This window comes from Pristiophorus japonicus, chromosome 1, assembly GCF_044704955.1.
Source record: "Pristiophorus japonicus isolate sPriJap1 chromosome 1, sPriJap1.hap1, whole genome shotgun sequence".
Lineage (NCBI taxonomy): Eukaryota > Metazoa > Chordata > Chondrichthyes > Pristiophoridae > Pristiophorus > Pristiophorus japonicus.
In genome coordinates, this window is record NC_091977.1 from 417,637,651 (window position 1) to 417,665,252 (window position 27,602).

General features: G+C 42.9%; 1 protein-coding gene across 1 annotated transcript in view; it reads left to right on the forward strand.

Moving 5' to 3' along the window:
- Positions 1 to 27,602, forward strand: part of LOC139275194 (acyl-protein thioesterase 1-like) — a 248,433-nt gene that overhangs the window by 185,614 nt on the left and 35,217 nt on the right. The window contains exon 10 of the mRNA XM_070892333.1: positions 17,890 to 17,995. Coding sequence (XP_070748434.1) covers positions 17,890 to 17,995 — 106 coding nt within the window. The remainder of the gene's footprint in view (positions 1 to 17,889; positions 17,996 to 27,602) is intronic.

Here is a 27,602-nt window from a genome sequence, read left to right on the forward strand (position 1 = left end):
TACTGTGAGGGCATTAAGAGTCAACCATGTAGCGTGGGACTGGAGTCACTTGTAGGCCAGACCAGGTAGGGATGGCAGGCTCTGCTTTGTGAGCCAGTTGGGTTTTTATGACAATCATGATTATTTTTCCTGGTGCTAGCCCACAATCGACCTGATTTCAGATTCGGTTTTACAACTTGCGCTGCTGAGATTTGAATTCTTAACCCCTGGGTTGCTAGCCCAGTACCATAACCACGAGGCTACTGTACCTTGTTTATCAAAATGACCCTTTCTTGATTTATGACTATTGAAATACTCCTGTTGGTCATTGATCTTTCTTAAATGAATCTTTGTAGATTGTTATGATATTCCAAATGGTTTTGTACATACTGTGATAACTAATACAATTATTGTGCATTTTCCATTTTCAATGAGAGAAATACAATGTGAAACTGATATTTGGTTCATATACCAGGAGTCAATATATATTTGAATGATAAAGATAGTAATTTTCTTTATTTAGGGTTCCAGTGTTTAGTTAGGATTATGTGCATCTGAGGATATAACTGGGTATCTTGACAACATTAAACCTTGTAGTTTGTTTATATCCTATAAACCATGTTGATGAAAAGCCTTGCAGTTACTTGTATGTCTTAGTTTCTTTTTAACTGCACTTGTGCAACTTACTATTGCATGAATGAGGCAACAGGCAGGCAATCTGCTAGAAGATACCCAACAGCAGGTTAAAAGGCAGAAGGGGGTTAAGGTGAAAAACTTTCCCTCAGACACTATTGCTAAGAACTGTAGTCATTTACAGCACAGAAGGAGGTGCTTTAGCTCATGGTGTCTGTCTGCTAGAAAAATCCAAATCTAATTCCACTCCTTGATTTCTCCGCAGAGCCCTCTTTCTTCCTCTGCCTCAAATATTTATCCAGTTTTCCTTTTAAATATATAATGGTCTCTGCTTCAATCACTCCCTGTACCAAAGCATTCCGGGTTCCAACAACCTTTCTGTAAAGATTGTTTTTAAAAAAAATTCTCCTAATCTCTCTAAAGTGCTCATTTTAAATTGATGATCCCTTTTACTGACTCACCAACAACTGGACCTTCTATCAACACGTCATAAATTTAAAAACTGCCACCAAATCTCCTTTGCTTTCTCTGCCCTAGTGTATATAGTTCCATCATCTCAAGTCTCTTCTCATAACTATAGTTTACCATCAGTGGCATCATTCTGTATAAATGCAAGCTGTTGTTGAATCTATGCTGCACACACTATTATAGAAATTTACAGCACAAGGAGGCCATTCAGCCCATCGTGTCTGCGCTGGCTGAAAAAGAGCCATCCAGTCTAATTCCACTTTCAAACTCTTGGTCTGTAGTCTTAAGAACATAAGAAATAGGAGCAGGAGTAAGCCACCTGGCCCCTCGAGCCTGCTCCGCCATTTAATAAGATCATGGTTGATCTGATCATGGACTCCGCTCCACTTCCCTGCCTGCTCCCCATAACTCTTTATTCCCTTATTGTTCAAAAATCTGTCAATCTCCACCTTAAATATAGTCAATGACCCAGCCTCAACAGCTCTCTGGGGCAGAGAAGTCCATAGATTTACAATCCTCTGAGAAAAGAAAATCCTCCTCGTCTCTGAGACTATGTCCCCTAGTTTTAGTTTTCCCTATGTGGAAATATCCTCTCTGCATCCAGCTTGTTGAGCCCCCTCATTATCATATGTTTTGATAAGATCACCCCTCATTCTTCTGAACTCCAATGAGTATAGGTCCAACCTACTTAACCTATCTTCATAAGTCAACCCCCTCATCTCCGGAATCACCTAATGAACCTTCTCTGAACAGCCTCCAATGCAAGTATATCCTTCCTTAAATACGGAGACCAAAACTACGCAGTACTCCAGGTGTGGCCTCACCAATACCCTGTACAGTTGTAGCAGGACTTCTCTGATTTTATATTCTATCCCCTTTGCAATAAAGGCCAAAATTCCATTCGCCTTCCTGATTTCTTGCTGTACCTGCAGACTAACTTTTTGTGTTTCATGCAAAGGACCCTCTGTACTGCAGCACTTTGCAATTTTTCTCTATTTAAATAATAAATTGCTTTTCTATTTTTTTCTGCCAAAGTGGATAACCTCACATTTTCCCACATTATACTCCATCTGCCAAATTTTTGCCCACTCACTTAGCCTGTCTATATCCCTTTGCAGATGTTTTGTGTCCTCCTCACAATTTGCTTTCCCACCCATCTTTGTCTCATCAGCAAACTTGACTACATTACACTCGGTCCCTTCATCCAAGTCATTAATATAAATTGTAAATAGTTGAGGCCCAAGCACCGATCCCTGCGGCACCCCACTGGTTACTGTTTGCCAACCAAAAAATGACCCATTTATCCCGACTCTCTGTTTTATGTTAGTTCTCCAATCCTCTATCCATGCTAATATATTACCCCAACCTCGTGAACTTTTAATCTTGTGCAGTTACCTTTTATGTGGCACCTTATCGAATTCTTTCTGGAAATCCAAATACACCACATCCACGGTTCCCCCTATCCACCCTGTTCATTACATCCTCAAAGAACTCCAGCAAATTTGTCAAACATGATTTCCCTTTCATAAAACCATGCTGACTCTGCTTGATTGAATTATGCTTTTCCAAATGTCCTGCTACTGCTTCCTTAATAATGGACTCCAGCATTTTTCCAGCGACAGATGTTAGGCTAATTGGTCTGTAGTTTTTTTTTAAAAATAGGGGCAAATGTAATGCCTCCTTTTTTAAATAGGGGCATTACATTTGCAGTTTTCCAATCCACTGGGACAGCCCCAGAATCCAGGGAATTTTGGTAGATTACAACCAATGCATCCACCATCTCTGCAACCCTAGGATGTAAGTCCCTAGGATGTAAGCCATCAGGTTCAGGGGACTTGTCTGCCTTTAGCCCCATTGTTTTACCAAGTACTACTTCTTTAGTGATTGTATTAAGTTCCTCCCTCCCTGTAGCCCCTTGATTATCCACTATTGGGATGTTTTTAATGTCCTACTGTAAAGACCGATACAAAATATTTGTTCAACGTCTCTGCCGTTTCCCTGTTCCCCATTATTAATTCCCCAGTCTCATCCTCTAGGGGACCAACAGTTATTTTAACCACTCTTTTCCTTTTTATGTACGTGTAAAAATTCTTACTATCTGTTTTTATGGGCCCAAGTTTCCACATGATTTGCGCCTGATTTTTAGGAGCAACTGGTGGAGAACGGACTATCTTAGAAATCGCAATTCTCCACATTTTTTTTTCTGCAGTTCTAGTCAGGTAGAACAGTTCTACTTTGGAACAGAATTTTTTCTTCAAAAGGGGGCGTGTCCGGCCACTGACGCCTGATTTCAAAGTTTCCACAGTGAAAACGTACTCCAAACTAAAGTAGAATGGAGCAAGTGAAGATTTTTGTAGAACTGAAAAAACCTGTTCTACACATTAAAAAATCAGGCGCAGGTTACAAATTAGGCGTCCAGAACGAGGTGGGGGGGGTTGGGGGGGGAAGGGAGGGGGAAGGGAAGTCATTAAATTCTACAATCAATCCTTATTTATATTTCTACAAATATTATACAAATAAATCCAACCTGAATAAACATTTATAAGCAAAGAAAAGATTAAATAAACCATCTTCCTACCTGTGTGAAAGTGCTTCAGCCATCGTTTGTTGCCACGGAGGGGAGGGAGGGGAAGGAAACCGCCGTTTGTTGCCGCGGAGGGGAGGGAGGGGAAGGAGACAGCGGTTTGTTTCCGTGGAGGGGAGGGAGGGGAAGGAGACAGCGGTTTGTTGCCGCGGAGGGGAGGGAGGGGAAGGAGACAGCGGTTTGTTGCCGTGGAGGGAGGGGAAGGAGACAGCGGTTTGTTGCCGTGGAGGGGAGGGAGGGGAAGGAGACAGCGGTTTGTTGCCGCGGAGGGGAGGGAGGGGAAGGAGACAGCGGTTTGTTGCCGCGGAGGGGAGGGAGGGGAAGGAGACAGCGGTTTGTTGCCGTGGAGGGAGGGGAAGGAGACAGCGGTTTGTTGCCGTGGAGGGGAGGGAGGGGAAGGAGACAGCGGTTTGTTGCCGCCGCGGAGTGGAGGGAGGGGGAGGGGGAGGAAACCGCCGTTTGTTGCAATGTTCTTTTATTAAAAAATGTTCAAAAATTAAACAGCTACAAAGAACTACAAAAATGGCCGAGTGCCACTGTTTCCTTCACACTGCGCGTGCGCGAACGCTCCAACGCGCATGCGCGGCGTTGCCGGCAGGAAAAAAACTAATTTAAATAGTACTCGCCCCCTCCCACTTACAAAATCGGCGCGAGTGTAGGCTCCGCCCCCCTGGGCGCCGCGCCAAACAGACAAGGAGCTGCAAAGCGCTCGAGAATAGTGCGTTTTTTTTCTGGCGCCGTTTTAGGCGCGAAAAACGGGCGCCCAGCTCGGAGGGGCGCCCGTTTTTTATCCTGTGGAAACTTGGGCCCTATATTTCGTGCTCGTTTACTTTCATAATCTGTCTTCCCTCTCTATCATTTTTTTTGTCGTTCTTTGCTGGCTTTTAAAAGTTTTCCAATTCTCTGGTCTCCCACTAGTCTTGGCCACATTGTATGCCCTTGTTTTCAATTTGATACCATCCCTTATTTCCTTAGTTAGCCATGGATGGTTATCCCTTCTCTTACAGTCTTTCCTTCTCATTGGGATATATTTTTGTTGTGAGTTATGAAATAGCTCCTTAAATGTCTGCCACTGCGCATCAACCATCCCATACTTTAATCTATTTTCCCAGTCCATTTAGCCAACTCTGCCTTCATACCTTTGTATGGTTACAGCACTTCAAGTGCATATCCAAATAATTTTTTGAAATGCAATGAGGATTTCTGCCTCTACCACCCTTTCAGGCAGTGAGTTCCAGACCCCACCACCCTCTGGGTGAAAAAAATTCTCCTCAACTCTCCTCTAATCCTTCTAAATTACTTTAAATCTATGCCCCCGATTAGGGAACTATGTCCTTCCTATCCATTAATTTGTTTGGAAATGTTGATTTTTTAAAAAGTTTTTAAAAAAATTGTACAATTGCCAGCAATTCACACTAGTGGTGCTCTAAAACTGGTAACTCAAAAGATACACGAGGCCTGGCTCTGGCATTAACTTAAAAGGTTTATTTCCTTTGTCCACTCTCTGGGGAAACAGATTTCATCTACTCAGTGACTTCCTATGATTGTTGACTAAGTGGGTAAGAAAGCATATGAAATAGAACCTGACTGCACAGCACATTCACCAACTATTTGGCACCTTTTCACATGCTTTGCATTTATGTTAAATTATTATGCCCAAGTTCCTCTCTTCTATTACAACTATGTGTTCACTTCCACCATCATTTGTAAAAACTGATGGAAACATTTACTATCTCTGTCATATCTTCATTCTTCACATTTCAATGTCCTTAAGATTCCCCAGTACATACCTGCCCTGCTCTTTGGAACCGGCAACTTGAATTCTGCTGTATTTTCTGAGTTTCATTGTGTACTTGGTCCTTCTTTGAGTGAAGGGCCTCAACCAAGTTACAGACTCCTAGAATGCATCAGTGAAAGACGACAACTCTGAGAATGTAATTTAAGGCTGCTGTTTTCTCCCCTGTCTAATGCAGTATTAAACAGTATTACAAAGGAAGTTGTGCCACACTCTGAATTAGCAATCATAAAAATATTCTAGTGCTTGAAAGATACATCCTGATTTCCTGATTGGACAAAGGCAAACCTATAATCTTCTGATGGGAAATCAGAATGGGGATGGAGGGGGTATTCTCCAGGACAGCTGACAACACAGTTAGCTGCATCTTCACCACTTCTCAAATAGGTAAGCCCATACTTCTCTTAAGGACCTGTGGTTTAAATTTTTAAAAGTCTACAACCTGTCTTTCCTCCTCCACCACCCCCACCAGCCACACTTGTGCGCCCTGGGCCTCTGCTGTGCTCTGGACCATGTTAAACATCATAACTGATCTAGTCCCCAAATAACCCATGAGCACTGCCTCTGGAGATCACCTGTAGAACCATGGAATGATTACAGCATGGAAGGAGGACATTTGGCCCATCGAGCCTGTGCCGGCTCTCTGCAAGAGCACTTCAGCTAGTCCCACTCTCCTACCCTTTCCCTGTAGCCCTGCAATTTTTTTTTCTTTCAGGTGCTTATCCAATTCCCTTTTGAAAGCAGTGGTTGACCTAATGCATCAAGTCTGCTTTTGCTTAAGTAATGCAGGACACTGGTGAATTATAATCTTTGCAAGTGTTACTGACATGTTAAAAGAGACAATGTCCTGCATTTAACAATAACAGCAGTCAGTTTTCTTTGGTCACTGTCTAACGGGGTAAACCCCAAATGTAGACAATAATACCTACAAATGACAAAGAAAAGGCTGCCTTTTGCGGTAGAATAATACCATAGTTGAATATCATCGTGTGAAATTGCCTTTTTGGTATATTATGACGGTGTGAATTTGATGCACTGTTGCCTCTTTTATGTGGAACTCTGAAGCTCAGCTGTTGAGTTGTAGCTCAACATTCTGCTTTTCACAAATTGGGCGCTACGGGAGCCATATGGTTCAAAAATAGCGTCTGCCGCGCCCATGCACATTTCTGGTGCGGTCTGCACCTGAGGCCATCTTGGGTAGAGTGTTAGTGCGGGCGCAGGGAGCGTGCACTGGAAGTATGCAGAGTAGACAGACCGTGACGTCAATCGACGTTTAACACTGATTTAACACCAGTGTTGCAATTTTGGAGCTCAGCGCTCCAGCTAACACATTAGGCTATTAGCTTATTAGGCTAGCACAGCTGGACACGCGTTCAGCAACAGGAAGGACCCCAATCCCCATCAGCACTTTTAAAGGAATCATCACCTACTTACAGGTTAGTTTGCAGGATCTTGCGGAGACATTGTTGGTGGTATTTCTTTAGCGATTTGAGATGTCTACTGTATATGGTCCACGTCTCTGAGCCATAAAGGAGGGCGCGTATCACTACAGCCCTATAACCCTAGCAAGAGAGCCCCAGGTGGGCAGAGGAAACGTTTCAAGGACACCCTCAAAGCCTCCTTGATAAAGTGCAACATCCCCACTGACACCTGGGAGTCCCTGGCCAAAGACCGTGCTGAGTGGAGGAAGAGCATCCGAGAGGGTGCTGAGCATCTCGAGTCGCATCGCTAAGAGCATGCAGTAAACCAGCGCAGGCAGCGAAAGGGGCGTGCAGCAAACCAGATTCCCCACCCACCCGTTCCTTCAACGACTGTCTGGCCCACCTGTGATAGAGACTGTAATTCCTGTATTGGACTGTTCAGTCACCTGAGAACTCACTTTTGGAGTGGAAGCAAGTCTTCCACGATTTCGAGGGACTGCCTATGATGATGACGACAGGTTAGTTGTTGGTTGATTTCTACTTGCTGTTGCTGAATTTGTAGAAGTGTGTGGTGGGTTCTAGAGTTATTTAAATTTGCCAAAGTCTACAGAGAGTGGTCTGGCAGGTGCTGAAGGACTTTGTCCCAACTTCAAGGATTCTGCCAGACCACTTTCTCCAAGACTAGAAGGCATTCCACTTGGCCTACAGCATGACCGTGAGAATGTGCAGAGGCGGCACAGAGCAGGGCAAGCTGCGAGAAGAGGCAGGAAGAGGAGCAGGAGGCCCTATCTGGCCAGGGCGTTCGGGAACAATACTCCTACCTGAACCTCCGTAAGGAACAGTGATCGACGTCTGTGCTTCGCTAAGGACGTCCTCGCTGAAATCTGCCACCTGCTGCAGCCACATCTACAATCTCAGTGCAGGGTGAGGATCACATTGCCAGTGGCTGTGTACTGCGTTGGGCTCCTTCCAGGCTGGAGCACGAGGTATTTGTAACATTTCCGTGTTTGCCGTGCACTGTTGCATAAGGGAGGTAACTGAGGCCCTGTTCAACAAGCAATGTTCCTTGTAATTTTGTTTTGGTGCGCAGGCCCTTTAACTGGCTGTGCTGTCCATTCAATTTTTTGCGTAACAGGGATGTTAATTCCAAGAGCGCTAAATCCATTTCCTTCTCTCTGGCCACATAGCAGCAGACGGAGCCAGCATGCGCTTTGCGAGGATTGGAGGTTTCCCCATGGTGCAGGGCGCCATTGAGTACATGTACTTCGCTTTGTGGGTGTCGCATGTAAACTCTGAGATGTACTGCAACTGAAAGGAATTCCACTCTCTCATTGTCCAGCTGGTGTGCGACCATGCTGTGAATCATGCAGGTCAATGCCCAGTGTCCGGGCAGTAGTCTTGATGCTATCATTCTGCAATAGTCCGCTGTCCCATCTGCATTTGAGGCACCATGACAAACCAGAAGATGGTTACTAGGCGACAAGGGCTATCCGTCAACAACATGGCTCATATCTCCGGTAGACAACTCACGAATACGTGGGCAGCATTCATACAATGAAAGCCATGTTGCCACACAAAATGTGATAGAGCAGATAATTGGTATACTGAAACAATGCTTCCGTTGCCTGGACTGCTCTGGAAGAGCCCTGCAGTACTCGGCAGAGCGGGTGTTGAGATTCGTGGTCGTCTGCTGCATGCTACACAACTTTGCCATCATGAGGGTACAGCACTTGCTACCAGCCATATGGCGACCAGCGGGAGCAGCTGGAAGAGGAGCAGGAAGAGGAAGGGAGGTGGCATCGCTGTCTGTGACTGACTCATTCGACTGCAATACCAGTCAGCACAACCCCAATTCTACGTTGACCAACTGTCCCACACCTTGCCTTCCCTCTGTCACTCTCCATCACAGTGTCTGCTTGGCCACAATGCGGAAATAAAAGCCAACACAAAATAAACATTTCAAACCAAATTTATAAATCAAGCCATGCCATATTGCATACAAAAATAAACTAGTCACACTTGTGCATTCCCTTAGTGCTGCTGACTTTTAGTGGAGGAGACTGCAGATGGCCTTGGAGGACGATGACTTCGAGCAGCTCTGGGTCTAGAAGGCCTGGCTTCGAACTGCACCGTGTTGGCAAGGGTGGCAGCAGTCTGGGCTGGCTGGCTGACAGATAACAGCAAGGGCACTGGCGGACTGGTAGGGGTGGGAGAATGAATGCTGCCATCCTGAGAGAGGTCAGCAGGTTGTGCTCTATGGAGCCACTGCCACTCCCCTGGGGTGGGGCCTCAACAATCCTAGTAATCTGTTGGAGGACAGATTGCTGTGAGACCCTGCAAGCCCCTTTGAACACTGGTAAGCGTAGCCATGATGGCAGCAAGCTGAGCTTTTGTGGCAGCAAGCTGAATTTGCATTACAGAAATCTGAACTTCTATTGCAGCACCCAGACGTTGGGTAGCTTCTGCTTGTCAGCACATTGGCTATCAGACACTGCATCCTGGTTGGATCCACAAGTGCGCTAATGGAGTTGGCCATCATTTCCATGCTGGAAAGCATGGGCGCCAAGCTCTGTGCAAAGCCATGTACCGGACTCCTCCATGCTGCATGACATTGCATGCAGGCTGGCCAATGCACCAAGCAGTTCATTGTGCATTGGCCAGCCTTCTATTGTCGTTTGACCCATCGAAGTGCTCATATGAGTCCTCTGCAGCAGAACTTGTGTGCGATCTCACCCTCCAGCGAGCTAGCACCTATACTACATTTTCCCCCTTCCCTGGCTGCAGGCCATTCATGCCCGGTGTCTGACCAAGTGCAGATCCTGCATCTAAGCTATACTCTAAATTACATGGTGTATCAGTATCTGAGCTGGTGGCTGCGAGTGTAAAATCAGGAAATCTAGAGACTGCTGTGTCTTCACCATCACTGCCGCCTTCCTCTTCACTTGTTGCTGTTCGACCATTGCCTGGACAGGTTGCAATTCTTGGGTATCTGAAAGGAAAAAGGCACAAGGGTCGGGTTGCGGTGCAGTGAGTGGGGAAAACTAAGCGGTGCATGCTTACACCATCTGCAACTTTTAAATCAAAAGACTTTGTGGGATGAGGGGTAAGTGAGATGTGAGAAGGAACATTAGGTATGAGGACACTGTCATCTTTAATTGATTCAGCCCCGCCGCGGCCTCAGCAATGACTGCTCCAATGATGGCGACCATTGTCTTCTGAATCAGGGCAAGGTCATGCAGGCACGCCTGTCTTCCAACGGTTAGCTCCCGCTGCCTCCGGTTAGGCGCCAACTTATCCTGCAATAGAGAGAGAGAGAGAGAGAGAAAGAGGGAAGTGTTTCAGTGAGTGTGCTGCAATGTGTTTGGGTGATGTGGCTGTCATAGGTGAATAGCTGGCAGTGTATGCAAGCTGTGAAATGTGGGTGTGAAGCTTGTAGCAGTACTAAGTGTGTGAGGGTGAGGTGAAGCTATGAATGTGAGGTATGAGTCCTGTTTGATAGATTGTTGGTTGGTGAGTGATGGGGGTGCGGTGCATTGAGGCTAATGGTGCAGATAAGAACATAAGAATTATGAGCAAGAGTGGGTCATTCGGCCCCTCAAGCCTGTTCTCCCATTCAATAAAGTCATAACGGATCTTCTACCTCAACTCCACTTTTCTGCACTGTCCCCGTATCGCTTGATTCCCTTAATATTCAAAAATCTGTCGATCTCTGGCTTGAATATACTCAAAGACTGAGCCTCCACAGCCCTCTGGAGTAGAGAATTCCAAAGAATCACCAATCACTGAGTGAAAAGTTTCTTCTCATCTCAGTCCTAAATGGCTAACCCCTTATTCTGAGACTGACCCCTGGTTGTGGATTCCCTAGCCAGAGGAAACATCCTCCCTGCATCTACCCTATCTAGCCCTGTAAGAATTTTGTGTTTCAATGAGATCAGCTCTCATTCTTCTAAATTCTAGAGAATATAGGCCTCATCAACTACTTAATCTCTCCTCATAGAACAATCCCCCCATCCCATGAATCAGTCTGGTGAACCTTCATTGCACTCCCTCTATGGCAAGTATATCTTTCCTTCGGTAAGGAGACCAAAACTGTACACAATATTCCAGGTGCGGTTTCACCAGGGCCCTATATAATTGCAATAAGATGTCTTTACTCTTATACTCAAATCCATTTGTAATAAAGACCAACATATACCATTTGCTTTCTTAATTGCTTGCTGTATCTGCATGTTAACTTTGTGATTTGTGTACAGGGACACCCAGGTCCTTCTGAACACCAACATTTCTCAATCTCTCACCATTTAAAAAAATACTCTGCTTTTCTATTTTTCCTACCAAAGTGGATAACTTCACATTTCTCCACATTATATTCCATTTTCCATGTTCTTGCCCACTCACTTAACCTATCTATGTCCCCTTGAAGCCTCTTTGCCTCCTCACAACTTACATTCTAACCTAGCTTTATATCATCAGCAAATTTGGATATATTAAATTTGGTCCCCTCATCCAAATCATTGATATCAATTGTGGGATGATAGTATATGGCATTTGAAAATGAATTCATCAACCATGATCTTTCGTGTGAGGTCTTTAAACTTTTTGCACCACTGCATCCAGGTCCTCGGTGCTTGACTTTTGGCATTGACTGGCGTGGCTACCTGCTCGCACTGCTGTTGCAAAGTTTGTCTGGAGGGCCTCCTGCCCACTGTGGATACAGGATCTCTTCTCCTGTCCATCTCCTCTACCAAGGCCTCCAGTGCAGTGTCTGTGAACCTTGGAGCGCACTCTCTCCCCTATTGAGTCATTAGTCACTCTTTGCTTGCAGACCAGACTCTTTCCCCAGCCACTTCCAGCACCTGCTCCAGCCAGAATGCATCTCCCCTTTAAGAAATGCAGGCTGGCTTTATGTAGTGCAGGCTAGCTTTAAGCGGTGTTAGCCTTGGACAAACTTGGGCCCCCTGTTGAGGTATTCAGCATCCCAATGGTGCGTTTAGCGCTGCCTCAATGCTGCAAACCGTAAGTTTGTGCTGCATCAAAAGCAACAGGCGCAGGTTACTCACACATCGTGATCCCCGCACCCGTTTTTGGGAGTTGTCTAATTTAGTCCCCAGCGTATCACTGGTGATGTGATTGTAGAGCAAGTTAAACTGAATGGTAAATGCTAACTTTCCACATGATTTAAAACTGGATTCAGAAGTGTTAAAATGAAGAAAGCATTTTTGTTCACTTTAAAACATTGTGAAATATTTTCCGAACCCAATTTTATTTAAGGTTACAGTTCATTAATTATGTAAATTATTATTTAAAGATCGGGCCTTTAATGGAACATTTTGTCCATTCCATCCAAATCCTTTAAACCAGTTGACATTGATATTTAACAACGGAAAAGCAGTGTACAGCAAATACACAATTTTAAAAATCAGGATTCCTTGATATTTTTGCAATGAGGAAATGTAATTGTATGAATGCTGTAAGATTGTTCTGTAAAGTGTGTGGGTAAATTTTATGTACGTTATCGTGTTCATGATCGATCACTGTAAATAAATGTAATTAGTGGAAAGATCATGTTAATAATGATTAAAGTTATTAAAAAGGCAATTTCCACATTTTAATGTAATCCGACTTTACGTATTTTGACCCATTAAAAGTGATCACTTTAAATTAAATTAACAGTTAATTTTAATTGTGGTACGTTACTGCAAATAGAGATTTGCACCACTAGCAGGTGGTACTATGTCAGAGTTGATCTGGAAGGCATGTACTTGGACTAATTAAAAAAAAAAAATGAGATCATTGGTGTGGAAATTCCAACATCTTGGGCCCGTACGAAGTTTCTACGGACTCGGGAAGGCATCGGAAAAGCTGGTTTTCAGCTGGAGCTTGACAGATGATCCGCAGATTGGGAGCGAGGACATTTGTACGGGCAAGATTGCGGTATTTACCCATACCTTGCCCAGCAAATGTCCTCAAATCTCTTGCGCCTTTAGAAGCAGGCGCATTGCCTACTTTTACAGACGAAAGAGTTTAAAAACGTATCAAATACATGATTAAAATAACATTTTAAAAAACATATTTACGTTAAAACCCTGCCCACTCAGGTAATGTTATTTTAAACTCTAACCCTAATATTTTTTTTAATCGGCAATTTTGTTTCTTTAAAAAACATTTATAACAACTTTAATTTCTATTAGTGTATTATGTGAGGTGTTTTTAAAATGTTTTATGTCGTGTTTGTGCGTTTTGGGGTTTTTCCTCATTCATAGTAATAGGAGATTCGTAACTTACGAATCTCCTATTACTATGAATGAGAAAATACTTACCTGTGATTGGGTGTCCAGGCCCACGTGACTCCTGCAGACGTCCCAATGTGAACGCGCTGCGACGCGCAGTCATGAGAGGCCTCCAGACTGGGATCTCAAGCGGGTGCAGCAGCTTAAGGTATGTGCGCATTTTATTTCTATTCTACAGTGCTTTGCCCGCGGGAAGTCCTCGAGAGGAATTTCTGGGCCAATGTTTCTGCATTTTGGTTAGTTGAAACCCAAGTCTACTTGGTAGATGGTCTTTGATTTGTAGTTTTTAGTTTAGTTCTAAGCTTGAACAGAAGATGGCAAAACAGTGATTCTGTATATGTTTAAATATTAACATTTAATATTGGGAAGACCAAAGCCATTATCTTTGGTCCCTGCCACAAACTGCGTTCCCTAACCACTGACTCCATCCCTCACCCTAGCATTAGTCTGAGAGTGAACAAGATTGTTTGCAACCTAGGTGTCATATTTGACCATGAAATGAGTTTCCAGCCACATAACTAAAACCGCCTTTTTCCACCTCCGTAACATTGCCCGCCTCCACTCACTACTGGCCGGCCTTCCAGATTCCACACTATGTAAACTTGAAGTCATCCAAAACTCAGCAGCACGTGTACTAACCCGCACCAAGTCAAGATCATCTCTCTGCTTTCTGACCTACATTGGCTCCCAGTTAAACAATGCCTCGATTTCAAAATTCTCATCCTTGTTTGCAAATTATTCCATGGACTTGCCCCACCTTATCTCTGTAATCTTTTTCAGCCTCGCGATCCCACAAGATGTCTGCGCTCTTCAAATTCTGGCCTCTTGAATATCCATCATTATAACTGCTCAACCATCGGTGGACGTGCCTTCAGCTGCCTGGGCCCTAAGCTCTGGAGCTTCCTCCCTAAACCTCTATGCCTCTCCACCTCTCTTTCCTCTTTTAAGACGCTCGTTAAAACCTACCTCTTTAAACAAGCTTTTGATCATCTGCCTTAATTTCTTCTATGGCTCGGTGTCAAATTTATCTGTTTGTCTGTAACACTGGGACGTTAAATAAAAGTTTATTATTATTATTATAAATTGATGCATATTTTCTGTTTGTGAGGCTGAGAGGGAGACTGTGAAACACAGCGTTGCCTTTCTGAGACTCAATCACTTCTGTAATTAGCAGAAAGGTCACTTCTGGTAGTCCAATAATACATCTGCCAAGACCGGAAACACTTGTATCAGATGGTCCCTTTGAGCAATAAACAGTTTACATTCAGACATAAGTTGACAATGATTTTTACAGTTACTAAGTTAAAATATTTATATAGGATTAAAAATAAAATATTGATATTTTAACTCTTAAAAATTGTGTATCTAGTTTCTTAATTATTCTCTCGACCCCATTCCTACTAAATTGCACCCAACTTCCATTTCTGGCCCTCAATGCTAGCTGACATTGTAGATAGTTCCCTCTCCTTGGGCTCTGTTTCCCTTCCTTTCAAAACCACCGTCAAAAAAAACTGTCCCTGCAAATTACCGAAACATCTCCAATTTTGTTTCTTCTGCAAAGTGTTTGAACTTGTTGTAGCCTCCCAAATCTTTACTGCTACTCTGCATTTAAGTCTCTTCAATCAGCTGTCCACTCTTGCTTCTGCACTGAAATGGCCCTAATCGGAGTCACAAATGGCATCCTGTGTGATTGTGACTATTCCTCCTTATCTTTTCTGCGGCCTTTAACATGGTTGACCACATCATCCTTCTCAGTTTTCCATCTGAGTGGGACTGCTGACACTTGGTTCTACTTTTACTTGTCCACTGATAGCCAGAGCATCTCCTGCAAAGGCTTCTCTTCCCACCTCCGCACCATTACCTCTGAAGTTACCCAAGGATCTATTCTTGCCCCCACCGCCCCCCACCCCCCCCCCCATTCCTTATCTAAATGCTGGCGTTCGGCGACATAATCCGAAGACATGGCGTCAGGTTCCACATGTACACTGACAACACCCAGCTATATCCCTCCAAAGTCTGTGTTGTGAGCCTGCTTGTCCAACATCCAGTTATTGAGAAGACTGAAACCATTATTTTCAGCTCCCTCCACAAATTCCGTACCCTCACCACCAATTCCAGCACTCCCCCCTTCCCAGTTACTGTCTCCGGCTGAACCAGACTGTTTTGAAGTTCGGTGTCCTATTTGACCCCTAGCTGAGTTTCTGACCCCATATGGTTTTCATCACAAAAACTGCCTACTTCCACCCCCGTAAAATCGCCAATCTCCAGCCCTGACCTGCCCTGCCTCATCCTATTTGCTGCCAAAACCCTCATCTATTCCAATGCTCTTCTGGCTAACCTCCAATCCTCCAACCAGTCCCCCAACACCTTCAATTTAAAATTTTCATCCTCCTGTTCAGACAACTTCATAGCCTCACCCTCCCTATCTGTGTAACCTCCACCAGCCCTTTAAGAAATGCTATGTTGCCTCTTGCCCATCACCCACCCTCATCACCCCACTATTGGCAGCTGTGCCTTCAGCTATCTAGGTCAAAACTCTGGAATTCTCTTCTTTATCCAGCTTTCTCTTCTCCTTAAAACCCTTCCTAAAACCTATCTCCTTGACTAAACTTTTAGTCACCTCTCCTAATATTTCCTTCTTTGGCTTGGTGTCAATCTTTGTCTAATTACGCTTATATGAAGTGCCTTGGGATGTTTTTCTACATTAAATGCACTATATAAATACAAGTTTTTCAGCTGTAAGCGGAAATGAGGAATATAAGTTGCAAATAACCATATGTAATTTTTGTAGTCTGTGACTGCTCTTGGTAAAGGTGTCCAAAAAGACACGAGGTTAATGTGTACTGTGAGCCCTACCTTTTGGGTGACAACTTTGTGAAACACCTCTGTTCAGTCTGCAAGAGTGAACCCAAGCTTCTCGTCTCCTGTCATTTTAATTCTCCGCCCCACTCCGTCCTCAGTCTCCTACACTGTTCCAATGAAGCTCAACGCAAGCTCGAGGAACAGCACCCCATCTTTCGATTAGGCACCTTACAGTCTTCCAGACTCCGCATTGAGTTCAGCAATTTCAGATCATAACCACTGCTCCATTCTTTCGGACAGCATTTGTGGGTGATGATTCTGCTATTCCCATTTACACCTCCTCTAGACCTATCTTTTGTTTCTTGTCTCATTACCATCTTATTTTGCCGTGCACCATCATCCCTTTTGTCATTTAATCTTTCCTGCCTTCCACCCCTTCCCTTCCCACTTTCCCTATCTCTATACTTGCTTAAAACCTGTTACATCTCTAACTTTTTCCAGTTCTGACAAAAGGTCATCGACCAGAAATGTTAGCTTTGTTTGTTCTCCACAGATCTTCTAAGTATTTCCAGCATTTCTGTTTTCCTTTCATATTGTCAGCATCCACAGTATTTTGCTTTTGTATTAGTTGGGAATTAGATTTTTTTTTTATGGTCCTCCTACAACTGAACATGATATTGGTGAGGCCACACCTGGAGTATTGCGTGCAGTTTTTGTCTCCGTATTTAAGGAGGGATATACTTGCATTAGAGGCTGTTCAGAGAAAGTTCACTAAGTTGATTCCGGAGATGAGGAGGTTGACTTATGAAGATGGGTTGAGTAGGTTGGGCCTACTCATTGGAGTTCAGAAGAATGAGGGGTGATCTTATCGAAACATGTAAGATAATGAGAAGGCTCGACAAGTTGGATGCAGAGAGGATATTTCCACTCACGGGAAACTAAACCTAGGGGACATAGTCTCAGAATAAGGCCGCCCATTTAAAACTGAAATGAGGAGGAATTTCTTCTCAAAGGGTTGTAAATCTGTAGAATTCTCTGCCCCAGAGAGCTGTGGAGGCTGGATCATTGAATATATTTAAGGCGGAGAAGGGAATAAAGGGTTATGGGGAGCAGTCAGGGAAGTGGAACTGAGTCCATGATCAGATCAGCCATGATCTGATTAAATGGCGGAGCAGGCTCGATGGGCCAAATGACGTACTCCTGCTCCTACTACTTATGTTCTTATAAAAATGTTATGGTTGGAAAGAGAACATGCTGGCAGTGTACAACAGATTGATGTTTTAAAAAGAAAACCTGAATATGCATTTTTTCTTTTAAACAATGCATTGGGGCAGTTTATCCAAAAATCTGTACTCGAACTGAACTTCCCAATCTTTCAGCACACCCTGTCTTCATATATGTTAATACAAGTTCTGAAAAACTATTTCATGTTATGACATTTTATGCTGATTTAAAGTAGTATGACATTTATGATTGGTTATCCAAATTTCTAATTTGGTGAACAGCTGTATTTCCCTAGCTGTTTAGGATAAATCTGATTGTACTCTAGATACATGTTCAATGCCCATAGATGTCAGGATTTGAAAACTTGGAAATGAACTGAAACAAACCACTATAAATTGAAGTTTGGGTATCTGTAGGCGACAAACCATAGAGTTACTAGAAGTTGTTTTTTTTCTTTAAAGCATCATCATGTGGGTTACTAAAGATGCAATTCACATTATTCAGTTTCTAGAAAACTGAATATTTGTCTCGTAGGCATCCACTTTGTTTTGCAGTGTTCGCTTTAATTTCTGGATTGCTCATTCTTAAATGGCATTTACAATGAAACTTGATGTAAACCATTGAGTTATTTTATGTTTAACGCATTGGAAAACTATTCATTTGGTAAGTAATGTGTCTTCATTTGTTTTGTAGTCTACCAGAATTGGGATGTCTGTAAATGCCATCAGGAAGCAGAGTAAAGAAGAAGACGTCATATCTTTGGCAAAATCCCTCATTAAATCCTGGAAGAAACTCTTGGGTAAGGGACCAGACACTAGAGTCCTATTGTTGCCCCATTTTAATTTCCCAGTTACAAAGCATACTCATTTATGGGCCTTTGTTATAATCCAGATACCACTCACATAAAATGGATATTCTGTAGAAGTCTTTGCCAAACAATATAACAGAAACAAAGATGATGAATCATTATTCTCCTCTCCACACTCTGCCGGGCTGTTGAAAGTTTTTTGCAATGTTTCTTAAATGGAAAACATATCACAAGAGTAATGAAGATCCAACAAAGTCAGAAGTGGGTTGCATATTCTGTGCTTCCCTGCAACTTATTCTATTTATGCTTTGAAAATGTGCAGAACCTGGAGGTATTGGAAATCTACATTCTTCATCTACCATTCCTTTTGTTGAAGATGGGTTATTGGTCAAGCTTCTCTATGATATGATTATACACTGTATCATCACTATGCTGCATCTTTAAACTACAAATATGTTTTGTTTAGTGGTTTAGGTAGTCATCTTCAAGGCCAAGATATAAAATGCATGATTGTCATGGGACAATTTACCGGTGTCATGGGTTGGTTTGAAATGCTATGTGGTAGTCGCCTATATAGTGAACACCTCAAATCAACTCTGAACTGCATATTTCTTCAAATTATTGCCTGACTGTGTTGTTTTGTGTAATACTGTGTATGTAAGTTTCTTGTTTTTCCTGAGGCTCTTTTCATTGTTAGCTCATGCAGGAGGTGAGCTGCATCTCAGGAGGGCAAGGATAATAAAGTTGTATCATTACAATCCATGTCAAATATACAAGTGCAAAATTATAAGAAAATCTTGCATATTCTGAAGTCAAACATGCAAATAGCAAAGATAATTTGTAGGAAATATATAAAGTGCTAACAGAACTTTGAATATATAAACTGTGATTTTCCAAGGTCCTACTGGTGGTATAAAGCCTCGCAGATAGTGGGCACAGATTGGAAAATTGTGCCAATTTGCAGTGAAGTCCATTTTCCAATGGGCGATACTGGGTGCATTAAATTGATCTCGGTGCATATTCAACCAGTATTGCCGACAAATCAGGTTCCATGCCACATTTCCCAACTTCAGGGAAGACAATCGTCAATGTAAAATAGACAGATCAGGGATCATGTGGCCTGACCTGCTCAGGTAGTCTTCTTAAAGATATGTTAATGTGCAGTTTTAAAGAGTTATTTTCTGTTACATTTTGTTGCAGTTTTCGCTCTAGATTATTTGGGTTTTTTATCCACCATTTTTGCAGTTTTTTTTTATTGCTGTTGCTATTTAAATAGCAGCACACAAAGTGGTGGAGATGGGAATTTCTTTCTATATTTCCAATAGTGCTACATAATTCAAATGAGGAAGCTGCATTCATGAGGGACAAGCAAATGCAGGTGCAGCAGCACTCAAAGCACTTTTTCTGCCCTGTCACTACTTGGCATCCACATTTGTAGAACTAGCCACATACCTCGACATGTCAGAGGAAACCTGTCTTTGCTACCTGCAGTAAACAAGCGATGGAGTTGAGCCATCTGTAGTAGGATAACCTGCAGACAATATAGGGAATGGGGATGTCTCTTCCCATAGAAGGAACAGTTATCACAGCATAAAGTTATCGTGCTACCAGATTCTTCCAGTCCACCATGGGACATCCTGGACTGCACAGCCATATCCAGCAGATGACATATGTTATGCTTGCAGTGGGTAGCACATTCAGGACTGTTCCTGTGGAAAGGAAACATGAATTACATCGAATACAGCTCAGAAACTGGTCATTTGACCCAACCAGTCCATGCCGGCATTTATGCTCCACTCGAGCCTCCTCAAATCCTTCCTCATCTAACTATCAGCATAACCCTCTATTCTCTTCTCCTTTTATAAGCTTATTTAGCCTCTCCTTAAATGCATCTATACTTTTCGCCTCAACTACTCCCTGTGGTAGCGAGTTTCAAATTCTCACCACTCTCTGGGTAAAGAAGTTTCTTCTGAATTCCCCATTTGATTTCTCGGTGGCTGTTACATTGATCGCCTCTAGTTTTGCTCTTCCACACGTGGAAACACACACTATAAAAACCTTTCATAATTTTAGAGACCTCTGTTAGGTCACCCCTCAGCCTTCTCTTTTCAAGAAAAAAAGAGACCCAGTCTGTTCATCTTTTCTTGGTGGGCATAACCTTGCAGTTTTGGTATCATCCTTGTAAATCTCTTTTGCACTCTCCTGGGCTTCTAATATCCTTTTTATAATATGGTGACCAGATTTGTAACACAGTACTCTTAAGTGTGGTCTAACCATGGTTCGGTACAAGTTTAGCATAACTTCTCTACTTTTCGATTCTATCCCTCTAGAAATAAACCTTAGTGCTTGGTTTGCTATTTTTTATGGCCTTAGTGACCTGCGTCGCTACTTTTAGTGATTTATGTACTTTGCTCCCAGATCCCTTTGTTCCTTTACCCCACCTAGACTCTCACCCTCCAAGTAATAAGTGACATCCCTATTCTTCCTACCAAAATGTAATACCTCACACTTACCTGTATTGAAATTAATTTGCCCATTATATGCCCATTCTGCAAGTTTGTTATAATGTCGTCTTATAATTTGTTGCAGTCCTCCTCAGTGTTGACTATCCCTTCCAATTTGATGTCAACTGCAAATTTGGAAATTGAGTTTTTGGATTCCAAAGTTTAAATTGCTAATATAAATTATGAGCATCTTTGGTCCCAGCACTGGTCCTTCTGGGACCCCACTTTCCACACCTTCTGCAACTCTGAATAGCTACCCTTTACCCCTACTCCCTGCTTTCTGTGTTTCAGCCAGCCAGCTATCCATTTCTACTTGTCCCCAGACTCCACATTCTCTGACCTTATTCATTAGTCTGTTATGTGATATCTTATCGAAAGTCTTTTGGAACTCTAGATATATTATATGTCTGCATTAACCTTGTCTTCTCTCTTCTGTTACCTCTTCAAAGAATTCAATAAGATTGGTCAAGCAAGACTTTCCCTTTTGAAATCCATGTTGACTATTCATTATTATATTTTTGGTTTCTCAATATTTCTTTTCTATTTTCTCCTTTAGTAGGGATTATTTTTTTCTACTACTGATGTTAAGCTGACTGGTCTATAGTTCCCTGGACATGTTCTATCTTCCTTCTTTAATAGAGGTATAACATGAGGGAATGGTAGCATAGTGGTAATGTTACTGGAGTAGTATCTAGAGGCTTGGTTGAATGATCTAGAGACAAGAGTTCAAATCCCACTATGGCAGCTGGGGAATTTAAATTCAGTCAAATAAATCTGGAATATAAAGCTAGTATCAGTAATGGTGGACATGTAACTACCGGATTGTCATAAAAACCCATCCTTTAGGGAAGGAAATCTGCCTATATTGATTCCAGACCCACAGCATTGTGATTGTCTCTTAACTGCCCTCTGAAATGGCTGAGCAAACCACTCAGCTCACCACCACCTTCTCTAATGCAAAACAGGGAGGGCAATAAATGCTGACCTTGTCAGTGACGATGGGCTCTTAATATAAAACCTATTGGTCTACATGAACATAATATATTGTAACTCTCTTAATCTGACCACGGAAGCATTATACTGCATGTCCATAGTCATCATCCAGAGAGCAGCTGTGATGCCTTTATTGTGCAGCAGTTTTTGGTTGGATGATTCTGAAGAGAACATCCTTTGTGTCCATGATTGCTGACTGCAGTAAGAATCCCTTTAAAAACACAGGAGAACTCGCCTTGGACAACTGTTCTGTTCTTCAGCTGCCACCTCAACCTTTAAGAAGTGTGCTATGCAGCTTTGACATAATGCAAGAGTGTGTGTGAAAGGGCAGTGGTTCTTTACAATGATTCAAATGTTACCTCACTGGGTGCAGCGGTTTAGATTTAGGCTAGTGCTGTGCTTGTTGGGTTGCACAAGTCAGGTGAAAAAAATGGAGTAGTACAGTTACCTTTGCCTTTCTAATGATACCATCAAACTTCTTACTCATTCGCTGCCTGGTACGAGAGACCTCGAGGTGTGCATTGACTCCATCGGCGATCTTCTTTCATTCAGCTGGCACCTATGCTTTTGCTAGGAGTGACCTACAGCCTCAAACACAGATACTTCTTTTGGTGCACCTCCTGCAGAAGAAACCCTCACTCTTCAGGATCAGAAGTAGCATCGTGTCCCACGTGCCTCCACTGCACGATTGTCAACTTTTCTGTCACTGTCACAACTTCCCCTTTATTGGTGAGTTGCAGCCCTTGCCATATTTTACACTCCCCAGTCAACTGCGAGAGACCAAATTCTTCTGGCGAGCTTTACACATGCCAGTAGCCCATTCAGATTAGAGGGAGAGACTCCGGTTTGAAAATTTGGCACAGCCCACCTTCTGAGTTGCAGACAGAAGCGAGCTTATGCCATGGGCCAGCTCAACTTCATTTGCAGTATATCGCTTTAATAAAAACTAGGAGCAACAGTAAGTGGGACCTAGGTTTCTGATCTCACCTGTGAGATTCATGTGCTAAAGTGACAGCATAGAAAGTCTTTTCTGTTTTACATCTTAACATTTTTGGGAATATTGGAATTGGATGCAGATTTTTTTCAAAGGTTTGACTGCTTTAGAGATGTAGAAATTATGGTGGACATAATTTGTTTTTCAAATAGTCAAGTGAATTTGAAGTTGGAAAATTATTTATAATGAATTGAATGACTGCTGCATCAGTGGAATTCTTAACTTAGGATTGATCTGATAAAATCATCTGTTTTTATTAGGATACAGTATAGTTCTGGGGGGAGAAATTCGGTCACGCCTCTATTGTGATGCTAATCGAGGCGGCGAGATACTTTTAGCGCCTTGAAAAAGATTGCGTCTCCCGCCCAAAAATTTGTCAGAATCGGTCGAAGAGCTGACTGGCGCTAAATCAGCCGTTGCACATCAGAGCTGGGGGATGCTCACGAAAATGCCGGTGCTAAATTTAACTGAGTCATTGCGCATGCGCCAAACTCCGATTCAGATGCTAGGAAAAGCCGAGTCTTAAAGGCGTGTCATAGTAATACACTCATTCAAGTTTTCAAATTCACTTTTTCTCAAGCTGAATTCTTATTTCTGTCTGCCGCTGCAAAGTCAAAAGCTCACCACCGTGCTGTGTGTAAATGTTGCACTGACTGTGACCGCCAAGGGAAGCACTTCCTCATCCCTTTAAGTAGCCACCAGTTAACGACTCCGCAAGCCTGTACGACTGTTTTTCCAGATGTTGTTCTTGGCGGCCGCTAAATGAGACGGCTGCACCTAATTTTCCGACCGGGGCGCATGTGTGGGCGATGCACCAGGAATGCATCTTGATCCGAATGATCGTCAACAGCCAGAGGCTACTGGTTTGCGTCCCCTTTGAGCCTCTAATGAATTTTCGGCGGGGCGTTAAACACTGCGCCCCCGGTCAGTAAACTCTTTCGCTCACATTAACTCCCCTCTGGCCGCTAACTCGGGCGTTGGACATCGAAAATCCAGCCCCTAATACTTTAATGCTCAGTAGTGGATCTATCATTGAAGGTACCAATCCTGAAGTTAACTGATCTGGAAATTCTCAACTTTTTTTTTTAATACATATATTTCCACATGAGGAATCGTAGTTTTGTACTTTTTTTTGCATAACCATTGTTGTATTAGAATTGTACAGAATAATTGTTGACGATATAATCGAAAATATGCCTAGAAAATAGCAAAGCAAAAATGTTTTTCAAAAGATTATAAACTGAATACGCAGTGTTAGATGTGGCTATTTGAGCATGCAGTTGTGTCTTTTTTTTAAATTCAATTTTTCTGAATGCTGGGTGTTACTTATGTCGTTAAATACAAATTTTGAGGATCTGATTGAAAAAAAATGGGCTAGAAATTCCATTTTTGGTCATAGCGGTATTTTTCCGCCAAAAATGCCGCTATCACTCCGCTATGACTCTGAGGCCTAACATTCGGGATAAAATAGCCTCAGCGGTAAAAATCGGCGCTGCACGAGGATTCGTGGTGCAAACCGCGAATTTTCTGCAACTTTTCTCCGAGGCCGATCCCGCTGCGAGTTGGGCTGAAAAAATGTTTTCTAAAAAAATCACAAAACGTTCACAAGACACTTAACTGTCGAATGGCTGCAAAAGAATTAAAAAATAAAAACTTTAACTTACCGTTCTGCAGGTCTTCATACTGTTCCAAGGGCTGCAATGCAGGTTTTTCCCGGGTGGTTTTTTTCGTCCTATCTACGGGTGCACTGCAAGCCAAATTTTAGGCAAAAGCGTTTTTTCAAGTCTTGCACGCCAGCGATGTGCTCCCCAGCAGTACTTAAAAACCGCTGTGCCAAGACTTCAGCGAATTTCCCAGTTAATAGTTTTATGCTAAAAACGGCAAAATAGCGCCGAAAAACCAGGTGCAAGGTTGGGCAATTTCTAGCCCAATGTATCTATTGTGCCAATAAAAGATGGAAGGGTCTTTCAACAATCTCACGGTCTCAATGGGGAGCTATGATAAAAGGCAGCATAGGTAGAGATGGGACTAGAACATTGTAGCCCCGATTCTTTGAGGCTTGCTCCCCGCTGGAACAGTTGAATTGCTGAATGTACTCTGTATTGTTGTCCATTTTTATTTTTGTAATTTTGGTTTTCTTGGACCAATAAATCAGGTTGAGACCAAGATGAAATTAGAAGCTACTTTCGAAGGACTGATTGATGCAAGTAATTCTTTTTAGAACCGTTGATCTCCTTGTATTGGTGAAATAAGGCTAGCTTTACTTGGAGCACCTAAGGGAGCTAGCTCAGTGAATACAACTTGAAAAAGAAATCCTTATTGATTTTACATAATGAAAATGGAAAATTAAACCTGTTCCTTCCATAACCCATGTACTATTTGCTCTATCATGGACTCTACAAAAATTTAGTACCCAGGAAATGATTAACTGCAGGTAATTTCTACATGACTCCACCCCCCCCACCCACAGAAATAATCTTTAACAAAACGCTGGAATATTAGTCCTACATTATTCAGTCCCACCAGTTGCACATCATAGTGATATTTTTGTGGTTCCTACAGTGCAAGAGCTATTTATTGTGTACTCCTGTGTATTTGACCATCGTTGTCTTATTAATCCTGCAAATCCCCTGGAAGGACAGACACACCAACGTCAGTGTTCTCGATCAGGCCAACATCTCCAGCATCGAAGCACTGATCACACTCGACCAGTTCCGATGAGCAGACCACATTGTCCACATGCTGGACACGAGACTCCCAAGCAAGCGCTCTACTCAGAACTCCTACATGGCAAGTGAGGTGGGCAGAGGAAACATTTCAAGGACACCCTCAAAGCCTCCTTGATAAAGTGCAACAACCCCACTGACACCTGGGAGTCCCTGGCCAAAGACTGGCCTAAGTGGAGGAAGAGCATCCGGGAGGGCGCTGAGCACCTCGAGTCTCGTCGCCGAGAGCATGCAGAAACCAAGTGCAGGCAGCGGAAGGAGCGTGTGGCAAACCAGACTCCCCACCCACCCTTTCCTCCAACGACTGTCTCCCACCTGTGACAGAGACTGTAATTCCCGTATTGGACTGTTCAGTCACCTGAGAACCCATTTTTGGAGTGGAAGTAAGTCTTACTCAATTTTGAGGGACTGCCTACGATGATGATAATCTCCAGTCCCATCCTCAACCAGGTATCAATCCAGTTTTGTTTCATTTTTAAAAGGAGCGAATTGGCATAACTTTATCTACCCTTGTTGGAGGAAAGCAAAACCTTCTCCTCTCACTGAAGTCTTGTTAATTTTGTTCTTAAGTCCTCTAGTTTTACGGTCATAGTCAAAGTTAAATAGCACGCTTAATCTGCATCTTGTGTTCTGAAGATTTTTTTATGTTCAATTCTTCGAGTTTGTCTGCATAACTGAAAACTGGCCTTTCACGAACCTTCTTTAATGCTCCGCTGTCTTTTTAAATCTGAGATGTCCAAAACTGCACATAATATTTTAGATGTGGCTTTACCAATAAATTATACGGGGTTTGTATAACCTGGTTTAACATATCATCAGTTATGAAAACACGACACCATCCAGGTTGATTGGAACCCCATCCACCACCTTAAACATTGACTCCCTCTACCACCAGTGCACCGTGACTACTGGGTGTACTATCTACAAGATGCACTGCAACAACTCGCCAAGGCTACTTCGACAGCACCTCCCAAACCCGTGGGGGAGAGTTCAAGTGAGGGGAAATTTAGAAAGTTAAAGATAAAGGACAAAGCAGAGTTGTGATATGGGTAATGATAACCAGAGTATGACGGGAAGGGACAGAGCATACAAACATAAGAGTGTGCCAGGAAATAGGGTCAGAGTAGGGAAAAATGGTAAAAAGATAAAATTAAAGGCTCTTTATCTGAATGCACACATCATTCATAGAAACATAGAAAATAGGTGCAGGAGTAGGCCATTCGGCCCTTCGAGCCTGCACCACCATTCAATATGATATGGTTGATCATGCAACTTCAGTACTTCATTCCTGCTTTCTCTCCATACCCCTTGATCCCTTTAGCCATAAGGGCCACATCTAACTCCCTTTTGAATATATCTAACGAACTGGCCTCAACAACTTTCTGTGGTAGAGAATTCCACAGGTTCACAATTCTCTGAGTGAAGAAGTTTCTCCTCATCTCGGTCCTAAATGGCTTACCTCTTATCCTTAGACTGTGACCCCTGGTTCTGGACTTCCTCAACATCGGGAACATTCTTCCTGCATCTAACCTCTCCAGTCCCGTCAGAATTTTCTAGGTTTCTATGAGATTCCCCCTCATTCTTCTAAGCTTCAGTGAATATAAGCCTAGTCGATCCAGTCTTTTTTCAAATGTCAGTCCTGCCATCCCGGGAATCAGTCGTGAACCTTCGCTGCACTCCCTCAATAGCAAGAATGTCCTTCCTCTGATTAGGAGACCAACACTATACACAATATTCAAGGTATGGCCTCACCAAGGCCCTGTACAACTGCAGTAAGACCTCCCTGCTCCTATACTCAAGTCCACTTGCTATGAAGGATTCGTAACAAGATAAATGAATTGATGGCACAAATAGAAATAAATGGGTTTGATCTGATGGGCATTACAGAGGCGTGGTTGCAAGGTGACCAAGGCTGGGAACTGAATATTCAGGGGTACTTGACATTTCGGCAGGAGAGGCAGAATGGAAAAGGATATGGGGTGGCTCTTAATAAAGGATGATATTAGTACAGTAGTGAGAAATGATCTTGGCTCCAGAAGATCAAGATGTAGAATTGGTTTGGGTGGAGATAAGAAATAGCAAGGGAAGAAGTCACTGGTGGGAGTAATCTATCGGCCCTCTAACAGTGGCTACTCTGAGTATGAATCATGGGGACTTATAAGAGAGGCACCACAATAATCGTGGGTGACTTTAATCTTCATATAGATTGGACAAATCAAATTGACAAAGATAGCTTTGAGGACGAGTTCATAAGAGTGTATTAGGGACAGTTTCTTAGAATAATAGGTGTGGAACCAACCAGGGAACAGGCTATTTTAGATCTGGTAATGTGTAATGAGACAGGATTAATTAATGATCTCATAGTAAAGGATCCTCTAGAG